Below are 11,110 nucleotides of genomic sequence, written 5' to 3'. Positions count from 1 at the left end.
GGCTCCCTGCTCAGCTCCTGTAGCTCTCCCAGGGCAAGAAAGTGCTCTGCAGCACGTCCACACCACCAGGGTCCCACCAAAATCAGTGTAGAATGTTTCCTGCAGTTTTACAGCATTCTACATCCATGTCATTATTTCTTCACGTCAGTAAAAGCAGCAGGAGATGGGGGTCACTGTCAGCCAAAGCCACAACACAAATTTGCTGGCAGGGCTCAGACGATGTGGGGTGCCCATACATCCAACCCCAGAGAGCTGGAAAGAGCTCCAGGGACAAACCACTTCCCTTCAGCTGTGGTTGTAATGTTCATTGTGACCCTGCTGTGGCAGTGCCATGGCCTCAGAAGAGGGGCAGGCCCCACACACTGAGCCCCCCAGCCTGCTGGCAAAGGCTGTGCAGCTGGAAAGGTACAAAAGGCCTGAAGCAGGTATTTCAATTTCATTTTTAATGACTTGCATGAATGCTATTCAAGCAGAGTTGTCGCTGTGCCTGCTGAACACCTGCCAGGGCAGATGCGGCACCAGCGGGCACTCAGCACGTGCAGCAGCGGTGGGCAGGATGTCAGGCAGAGCCTGCTGTCTCCTGGTGTTCAGGGAAAAGCCTCTGGAAGAGAGAACAAGGGAACAGCCCCATCTCTACATCTGCTTACAAGTACAGTCAGAGCTGTCCCCTTGGGAGGGCAGGACCCATCTCATTAGAGGCAAGAGAAGGACACATAGAGACATTGGGGATGGAGTGATGTTGAATCTCTGCACATTTTGAGATTTAAAATAGAAATAGCAAGATCTGATTTCTGCCAAGGAGGTCTGCTGACTTAGCAGCAACATATGTCTACAGCCCTGCACTGGAATACTTTCAAGACCCTCAGCCTCAGTTCCCAGGCTGCAGGACTGACCCACCATGTCTGGATGTTGCTGCTGCTAAGGCAGTACCCACAGTGTAGCTCAGACACTGTAGATTCCTGGCAGGCCCAGAAGCATCAACACAAAATTTGGAAACATACATAGGGCAGCGTGATGAACGATTTTTCTGCAGGATTAATACTTGCACATCACAGCTCATACCCTTCCCCACCCATGTACTGGAGGACTTGCAGCAACAACAGTTTCAGGTCTGCACTTCAGAGTTTCTTTCTTTCTTTCACCCATTAGCACTGACTCAGTCAGTTATGCTGCAAAGTCAGAGCAAGACAAAAAGAGGGGGAAAGAGCGATACGGGGAATGACAGCAAGGAGTAACTCTGGGCTGGCAAATTGCTGTTAGCAAAGAGGAAACTACTGTTATTAAATTTCTCAGGTACACAGAGAAATTCTAATGGATAATAAAGCAAGCAACAAAGTTTATCTCTGGTCTGATGTCATGTCACTGCATGCCAGGAGCTACATCTCAGCAGGGCAGTTGGCTTGATCAGTGGGCATCATTTTGTCAGTGTCGATCTTGTAGGACTGGAGAACACTCTTCAGGTGCTCCACGGTTTCTGGGTGCATGTCAGGAGCTCTTGACAGAATCCAGGCATAGTCCATGTGGAAGAGCCAGAGGATGTTAGTGCAGGAGTAAACCAGGGAGTAGTTTTCATAGTCAGTGGAGATGACCCAGTATGGAGCAGCAGGCATGACTAGGAGAGAGGAGGGCACCGTGACTGCTGTGTGTAACCAGCTCTGGACAGCTCTGCAACACCACAGCCACAGTTCCTGGGACTGTTCCCACTTTGGCTGCTGCATACTTGGGGTCAGTACCAGGAGCTGTAATTTATAAAAGCCTACCAGGACTCCTTGTTCTGCCCAGAGAAACCTGAGGAAGGCACAAAGCCCTGACTATGAAGGTCTTTCAGGAAAGTTAACGCTATGACCTGAACAGCTCTCCTGGTGGAAGCCAGCCCAGCCTCACCAATATGAGGGTGCTGGGAAGGAACCATAGTGCTGAGAGCTGACACTGGTGATAAGAGGAGCACAAACCACCACTCACTGCCTCGGGGAGCCCTGCCTCAGCGAGGAAGCTGAGCCCAGAGATGTTTTCTGGGGTTTGCATGTGGTGAAGGTGGGTGGGGCTGCACATGCTGCAGGTGAAATGGCTGCCAGTGATGCCAGAGCAGTGTAGAATTAAGTCTGGCTGTGCTCTTGGAACAGTCATTGTATTTCTTTTGCAACTACCCCTCCTCCACCTATTTCTCCAAATAACCCCTCTGTGAAGGAGAGCTATGAAACTGCCAAAGAAAAGGTGAAGGAGCAGAATAAAAAGTGATCCAAGGGGACACTGCAGCTCACTTTACAGTGTCACTACAGACAGAGGAAAGTGCTGTGCAATGTGGCACAGCACCTCAGCAGGCCCCTGTCAAGTGTTACAGTGACAAGGCAAGGAACAAGCAAACAAAACCATATTATTAATGGTTATTAAAAGCCACTTGTATGTACAGGCAGCGTGGGCAAGTAGCTGTACTGCCGTGTGCAGAGAAACAAGCTTATTCTTGGCTCTTGCAGCACTGTGGGGCTGCCTCCCTCACCTCCCCACCTCCCTGTCCCCATCTGTGAAATAACCTGGAGGGACAGCAAGGCTGCTGATCTTTCTTGCTGTCAGATCAGCTGGTGAAGGGTTCTCCACCAGTGAGGGGGCCATTGCTGTAAATGACATATCAGTGTCACCAAACCACTGCCTGCTGGTCACAACATCTGTTTTAGCTCTTTGCTGCTGTGCTGAAGTCACCTGGGGAGCTCCACCCCTTGCTTTGCAGTTTCTGACCCCTGGTGCCGTGGCACAATGCTCAGACCACAGCCCTGCCAAGGCCATGGGCACTGGGGAGCCTTCCCACCACACACTTACACCAGTTGAAGCGGACGCCCAGCTTGGCCGGCTGCTTTACATCCATGTGCATCATTTCTCCTTCAGCTTCATTGATTTTGCCATTGGCACTAAGGGGAGAATGACAAAGGTGATAATTTTATTTTTCACTTCCACTAAATCATCCCTCCTGACACATCCCCTATCTGTCAAGAGGTGGTTGAAATAGGTACTAGTAAACCCCAGAATTCCTGAGGATGTTTCCAGCAGCTCTCAGAGCACAGCAGGTCCTGGGCCAGGTGCAGCTGGGTGGATAGTCTCCCAGGTTAAACCACCCCAGCATCCCAGGCTGCCTCTCTCCAAGTATCCCTGCCAGTGGGATGTTCTTTGGTTCCAGGGTGACAATGACAGAGAAGGAGGAGATCAAGACCACTCTGCACTGGGTGGGAGGAGCCCAGTGTGGGAGGACTGGAGGATCCTGTCCATTATCTTGATTGCTCCCTGATGTGCCAGGGAGCAGCTCAGCTCCTGGTAGTTGTGGAAGGCACATGTTCACTTCTATTTAATCACCTGTGCTTTTTCCAGGTCACTGCACATCCCTCTGCATCCAAATCACTTGTACCTGTGTGGTGAGCCAGGGTTTCTTTGGCTGCTCGTTCAGAGCACTGCCCTGTTGGCAGCAAGCCCTAAGACTTGAGCTGCCCATCTTGTAATAGCATTTTTGCACGGATGCCTCAAGACCTGGATGCTGCCTATCAGGCAGGAAAGGTTCATGCTTCCCTGTAAAACAGGAACAGCCAAGGAGGCAGAAGAGAATGCTGCCAGCAGCAGAGGTCAAGGGGCTGATGCTGGAGCCCCGCACAGTGCACACCTGACCCAAAATATCCCTAATATTTCAGGGTCCTGAGCTGCTGCAGTAGTGACAACAACGATTGAGTTAATCTCACACAGATTAATGCAGGCACAAATGAATGTCCAGCTGTTTGCCAGGCACAGCCTGAGCAGTGGAGCTGCTGAGACAGTGCTAGGCACTCAGTGAACAGCAGGGATGCTGCTCTGCTCCGGACACAAGGGATGTGTTCCTGTGCTGTTGTCATTGTGAGCCAGAACAAAGTCCCCAGGCCATGCCAGGAGCACAGGGGACAGCACTGCCTTCACTGCTCGCTCCCTCTCACCCATTCAGCCTCTCACTGCAGCAGCCCACAGCACCACAGGCTGGTGATGGAAACAGATGAATTAACACCTGTATCTTTCAGTGTAAAAATCCAGGAGGACTCAGGATAATTGTAAACTATCCTAATTCCATAATAAAGGGGAAAACATTCACTTTACCACTGATTTAAACTCATAATGATTTCTGATCCCCTTGCATAGCAGTTACTATACTTGCAAGGTAAATTCTCCAGAAATAGGCTGACAAATATACAAGTAAAAATTACTTATGTGCTTCACCTTCCCAGTGCCTTTCCCTTGTGTTTCCTTTCTCTGGAGCAGAGACAAGTACAGGGCACAGGCCCTCCTGAGCATGCAGGAGCACAAGGTGGTAGCTGCCAGCCCATAACTAGCCCCATGACCCCCCCAGAACAGGATCCAGGGCATCTGGCTTCTCAGCCATCGCTGGGGCTGACAAGCCAGTCACGGGGAGATCCAGGCTATTTTATGCTGGAGTCGTCACGTACATTTGATCTATTTTCTTATCACTCACCTTGGACAATGAGACAGAGACGTGATAATCCTCAGGTCACTGGCAGGAATCAGAGACCCACATCTCTCGGAAGAGCTACTGCAACCACAGGGTGCCTCCCCCAGCACCCTCAGCCTCAGACACAGGCAATTTAGAGAAAAATGAACACCCAGGACAGCAAGAGAGGTGACAGGAGAGCCACTGCCACAGTGAGGACATAGCCCAAACACAAACACTTACAGCATCTCCTTGTTGATCACCTTGAACTTCCCGTTCTCCTTCAATGAGTAATTTGCCTGGATGCAGCTTCCTTTCTCAAAAGTTGAGGGCAGCTTCTCTATCTCGTACCATTTCCCTAAATACTGACAGAAGAAAGTTCAGAGATGTTTTTAACATGAGTGAGCTGAGGCAGAGCAGCCTGGCTCCTTGGTCAGCACAGTTTTTCCTCTCAGTGGTTGGGGTTGAGGGGGGAGCAGAGCTGCAGACCCACACTGGCAGCTGTGGCACAAGGTGTGACCAGACCTGCCACCACCCCCTGCACCCAGGCAGTTTGCTGACAGTCCCATGCCCCCTTAGCTTAACTTGGTACACTCTGTGAGATTTTTAGAAAACTTTTCCCACCTTGTTGATATCGAATTCTTCTTGAACTGATGGATCTGGGCATGGTCCCATATGAAACATCTGGCCTTTCCCAATGCTGAAGAGGCTGAGCAGGACTGAGAGCCGCACTGCTGTGCCCAGCATGGCTGCACTGGGACGCACGCAGAAAACGGACCTGGGCAGAAGGAAAATAACTGAGCTGGGGCAGAGCTTTATGTGAAATGAGGCACGAGGGATAGGAAATGCAGCAGGGCACCTCAGGGGCACAGCAAGGAGAAAAGAATCATTAGAAGAGTGCCAAAGAAGTCTCAAGCCCAAAACAGCCTTAAGCCTTGCCTGTGGCTCAGGCTGTGCCCAGCAGCTCCACGAAAAGCCAGGCAATGCCTGGTGAGAACACTTGTACTCGTCACCCACATCTGACACCTAGCAAGATGCAGGGGTGATAAATGTCCAAGGACCAACAGGAGCATCATTGTTTGTCCAAAGATGAGGCAAGCGCAAGGGCAGAACTTTTGCTTTAAAATGGTGGAGCACAAGGAACATATTCCAGAGGCAGTGGAAAGCTGGGGCCCTGGAATATGGACGTGAGCACTGTACACCTGCAGTGTACACCTGCATGACAGGAGGGACATCCCCAGGTATGCCAGGGCTGCCTGACACTGCAACAGTGTGGGAGAAACAATGCAGCTGCCTCTGGAGGGGTCTTTGTATGCCAGGATATACACAGCACTCCAAGGTGGGGAAGTTGGTACCGATTAAAATCAGCACCAAATACAACATGAACTGACCCCCAAAAGCATGGGGTGAGGAGGGAAAGGACAGCTTGTCCTGCAGAGCAGAAGCAGGAGCTGTGCTGCTTACACCCAAAGAGTCACTGGAGCCTGGATGCTGCCCACATGCTTCAGGCTCTGTTTGGGGCAGGTTGGCATGTACAGACCCTGCAGCACCGGGCTGCTCTGCTTCCCTGGCTGGAAACTCCTCCAGGGGAGCAGCAGTAACATTTTCCCCAAGTTTAGAAGAAAAGTCCGACTTGTCTCCAGCTGCAGGCACAGCCCCTGCTGCAAACACAGACAGTTCCCATTTTGAATCTCCCAATTCAGACATACCTTGGTGGATGAGGCGCAGTGATGCTCCGCAGAGGACCAGGGTGGCAAGAAACAGCTCTGTGGTGAGCTCTCTGCTTCCCTTTATAAGTGTGCTGGGATCATCATTATTCAGCTCTGGCACAAGCCACTCCCTGGTCCTCGACGTGTTTAGGTTTTTTGGCAGGCCAGTCAGCTGCCTTAGATCTGCAGCTGGTACGAAGCTGGAGATGGGCTGCAACTTGGCTGCTCACCCAGGCAAACAAAGGCACCCCACGTGTCTGGATATTGCACTGCAGCTGCAGAGCTCTCTGCCTTGCAGCCACTCACTAAAGCCTCATGCCTGGGTGCAAATGGCAGGGGAAGGAGAGAAATGCCACAGCCTTTGAGAGGGGCTGGTGACAGCAGCTCCCATCCCACACCCTCTGGTCCAGCAGCAGCCACGAACATGCCCCAGGTGGGGACATGCAGCCTCTGCCTCCTACTTGAGCCCTGGAGAACCTCCAGGCCACTGCAATTTCCTTGTCCCCATCATTGTCATTTGCTGTGACTACATAAGGAGCATGAAGCAGCGGGAGGCATCACAGGTTTGTCTGAGGAGCTCTAAGACCTTTCAGCAGTTTTCTTCTAGACTTCTAAATCTTATTACAAGGAAAGATACCAGTATAATTAATTCCATGCTGACCAGGCACTTTTTCCAACAGGTGCCCAGCAAATGCCTTTGACAGCAGAGCAGCCATCTGTGAAGGCAGCCGGTCCCAAGAGTTATACAAGAGCTGAGTAATTGACAGGAAGCTCTCTGTGTTTAATCACATTTTAATCTAATCTCTGTTGAGACTTTCTCTCTAGGTGTGTTTTTACATGCTGCCCTGCATGCCTTACTCACACATGCACACACACATATGAGCTCCTGACTGCCCAAATGCCACCCCAAGAGCCACAGATAGCTCAGTCCTGTCCCTTTCTGGGGCCATGCAGCTGAGGTGTGTGTGCCCTGAAACATCACACAGCCAAGGTGTGTCCTAGGACCTCAGCGACCACCAGAGCTGTGCCTGGCTCATCCAGCAGCACCAGCTGGGGGCGAATGGCCATGGGGAGCACACGGTCCATGGTCTGCCGCAGTGCAGTGCTTGGCACAGGGTAAAGCAGCACACAGGGCTCTCCCTGCCTCCATACAGCTCCTCAGTGCTTTGGCATGGTGGCTACCCATGACCCTGATGGGGTTGCTCTGGCTGTCCGTGTCAAAGTCAGACATGTCCTGCAGGCTTTCTGCAACTTCACCTGCACCTCTTGAAATACAAACAGGTTAGAAGTCAGGAAATTCCTGGACAGACCCTGACCTGAAGCATACAATGCTGCCATGCACTGCTGGGATTCCCCATGCACAGCACACCAGCAAGTAGTTTTTCTCCTGATCTCAGCTGCCCACATCCTGCAAGGGTAATCAGAGGAGAAAGTCCTGCAAAAGGGCCAGCTTGGCCACAGTGGAACATTTGCATGTGGAGGTGTGTCTGTGTGCTTATCCACATCTGCACATGGGGCATTCTCTTCTGGGATGGAGCAAGGGTTGCTTGGCTGTGGTGGCAGCAACGTGCCCTTGGGTGGAATGGTTCTGAGGAAGCCTTTTACACTGCTGCAGCAGGAGTGGCTCCTGCATGCCCTGGCCTATAGGTGCTGCCCAGTACCCAAGGGCTGCCCTGAAGTGCCAGCCTGCCAGGGACATATCTGGGACATATCTGATCTCATATCTGAGCCATTTTGGCTCCTGGCATGCTGCAGCCAGAGTCACACCAGAGCATCAAGGTATTCACCCAGCCACGCTCCACGGAACTCCTGCTGCAGGATTATGTTGGATTGGGCAGTGGTCAGGATGCTGAGAAGTCAGGAGCCAACAGGAGCTGACACTCCTTGAGCCCCACTGAGAGTGAAGACGACAGGTGGGGTGGGCTTGGCTATAGCCATTACCTTGCAACCAGCACCAACAACACTGGAAGAAAAACCATCTGTACAGGAAATCCCACATCTAGCCAGAGGCAGCACCCTCAGAAGTACAGAAGCTGCAGTGGAGCCCTATTTCTCCACTGGCCACTGCCAGCCAAGGAGCACCCCAAGGGTGCTAAGGCACTGCACAGATGATGGGAGCTGTCAGCCGAGCTTGCTGCCACTGCTGGGACATCCTCACACAAGCACTGGCTGTGCCTCGCCCAGGGGCACATTTCTGGGCTCTGCCTGACCACAGAAAGAAGCACTCAGGTATCTGCCACTCATCTCTTGGGGTGTAGTAGGTTTGGGATGCTGCAGCTGAGTCCCTGTTGGGGCCAGCCGGCCAGGACACGTGCAGTGGCTACCCCAGGATCCTCCTGTCGTTCCACCTCCTGCACCACCAGCACCACTCACCTGCTCCATGTCCCACCTATCATTAGCCCACAGCAGGAGTCTGCTTTGAGCCACTCCAGAGCAAGGGTTCGGGGAAAAGCATAACCTTATAATTGCACCTAATTGTAGGGTGGGATCAGTCCACCTGGTAAGCAGTTTGTACCCTGGAGCAGAGGATGGGCCACACATCAAAGGGCAGGAAGCCGAAGCAGAGGAGGGAGGACAGGAAGGAGGTAAGCTGTGGAGAAACCAGGGCAAAAGGGGGGGTGGTGGGAGTGGTGGTGCCCCAGACACGCTCCGGAATGCTTCATGCAAGAATGAAACCTCCCCCATTTGCGGGTAATGAGGCAGCTGCAGGGCAGGCTGCAGGGCTTGTGCACATGGACAGTGAGGCAGCACGGGCTGCGGGAGGACAGGGCAGGGGGCTGTGAGTGGGGGGAGCGGGCAGGAGTGGGTGCAAAGCACATCCAGGGGGGATGGCAGGGCAGCGTGTACAGACAGACTACATCGCCTGGGATATTCTCACACTGTCAGTTGTGCGTTTCAGAGACAAAGCTCATCTGGCTCCAGTGAGACGATGCAACAGCACTGACTGCTGCCGGCAAAGGAGACCTCCATGTTAGAAGAAGCTAGAAATGCAGACGAAGTTCAGCCAGCAGAGGGCTAGGACAGGGCAGTGCCGCTCCGCCTGGGACATTCCACCTCTAGCCGACCTGGCTTAGTGCGAGGAGCGCGATTGTCCTGTTGCATCACCCCACGTGTCAGCTCTCGGCACCTATGGAACAGAGCAGCTTCAGCTAGCCAGGCCTGGTGGGGACCTGGCTCCCAGGGAAAGGCTGCTGTACCACACTGGGTCTCCAGCTGGTATTGCAGCAGCTGTAGAGAAGCCCCCAGCAGCTTGAGACCCAGGATAACCTGGGAGTGCTGAGAGTCCCACCACTGTTTGCATGGACAGCTCTTCCTGACTCAAGTGGTGCCTTCCATTTTGTTTTTCTTCCTCCTCTCCAGGAAATGGGGCTTTGTGCTGGCCAGCAGGTTGCAACATGTATAGAAACAAAAATCAACAAGTAGGAGACAAGATGGAGAAAAGAAATGCAGGTGGGAATTTTCCTCTGTAGGAGTGGCAAAAAGTGCTTTGAAATTTGTTTATGCAAAATGGTGTAAAATTTTTAATTACACTTAGACAGCAAAGGAAGTAAACAGACTGTGGATGCATGAACTGGCCTCTGGGATATGAGAACTTGATCCCATGCAAGTGCACAAAAGATGTTGTGATTCATTTATATACAATTAGTGAGTATCTCTCCACCTTGGAAGTTATCCAATTACGTATTCAAAACACAAGAAACCAAAGAGAGACAATTTAGGAAGTTAGAAAACTAAAATGGGCATTGTCATTTAAGGGACAGCCCCTATCATGCCGGACCACGCTGTTTCTGGCTATGCTGAGCAAGGCTCCTCAATGTAACTGACATTTCTGCCAAGATACGAATCCCTGCAGAGAGAGAAGCCAGAGGGATATTTACTCAAAAAAATAGAAAAAACAAAACAGAGAGAAGGAAAACAAGGTCTCTGTATACAGAAATACATTGCAGATCTGGACCCGTGACAAGGCTTTGGCCTGGTGCCATCACATCCCTGTGGATGTGCTCACTATAAAAACAGATTTTAAGCAATGCCCATAGCCCTGGGGTTTTGCTACATTCCAATGCCCCACTGGAATGAAGGGCTGCCTTATGCTGCTAAATAAGGGTTTGTTTTTTTTTTTTAATGCATTTGCTGCTAGGTTCTCACAGCAGACCCTGAGTGCTGACAGAGCAGGCATTTGGCCAGGTTCATCTCCAAAGAGAGGAGTGAGGAGTGCACAGCCTAAGGGGGCAGAGTAGGACTTCTCCAATGAATGTAGGAGCAGATCCCATGGGCATTTACCAGACTCCTGTGGGCCCTGTCTGGGAATGCCCACTCAGATCTGAGCTTTGGGGGCACTGCAGGGCCCTGGCTGTGTGACTCAGCTCAGCACAGGATGCTGCTCCCATCCTCTGTGCCCCACTGAGCCCAGCACAAAGAGCACCCCAGCTGCCTTGCTCTGTATGCCTTTCCCAGAGGAGACCTCCCACATTCCCCAATAGATTCATTACGCTTTTTTCTCAACCAGCAACATTTAGCCTATTGAAACATACTGTAAAATATCTAAAATATGTCATTAAGCATGTTTAGGGAGCTTATTCTGCAAAGGGATTTTCTGTTCTCATGGAGGAAGCAGTGCTCTGTTCACAGCATCACAGCTCTGTCCAAGAGATGCCCAAGCAAGGCTATTTAAAGCCCACAGCCCTGTTTTCTGCAGCTAAGCCATATTTCAGCCCTTAGCTCAGGCATGCATTAATGCAGTTACACAATTATATTTTCTATGACCTATATACAACCTACATCTTCCTCACGACACAGATTTATAGTGAGTGGGTAATCGCAGCTCTTCTCACAGAAAGAGAACAGGCTGTATTACATCAAGAAATGCAATTAAGAAATCTCCTGCAGATTATGCTGTTCTGCCAGCCGAGCAGGAAGCCCTTAGGCAGGGATGTGGGCTCTCCTGCTG

The 11,110-nt window shown here is 51.5% G+C and overlaps 1 protein-coding gene across 1 annotated transcript; it reads right to left on the bottom strand.

Moving 5' to 3' along the window:
• Nucleotides 1–1,006: 1,006 nt before the first annotated feature.
• APOD (apolipoprotein D) lies at nt 1,007–6,244 on the bottom strand. The gene is made up of 5 exons (XM_066326400.1): nt 6,163–6,244; nt 5,078–5,231; nt 4,697–4,818; nt 2,815–2,903; nt 1,007–1,612 (listed from the first exon to the last, which is right to left on the bottom strand). The coding sequence occupies exons 2-5, from the start codon at nt 5,198–5,200 to the stop codon at nt 1,377–1,379; spliced, it is 570 nt and encodes a 189-aa protein (XP_066182497.1). The 5' UTR covers nt 5,201–5,231; nt 6,163–6,244; the 3' UTR covers nt 1,007–1,376.
• Nucleotides 6,245–11,110: the final 4,866 nt, after the last annotated feature.

Source organism: Sylvia atricapilla, chromosome 10, assembly GCF_009819655.1.
Source record: "Sylvia atricapilla isolate bSylAtr1 chromosome 10, bSylAtr1.pri, whole genome shotgun sequence".
Classification (NCBI taxonomy): Eukaryota; Metazoa; Chordata; class Aves; order Passeriformes; family Sylviidae; genus Sylvia; species Sylvia atricapilla.
Note: the sequence above shows the minus strand (reverse complement) of the source record. Positions and strands in the feature narration are given on the sequence as shown.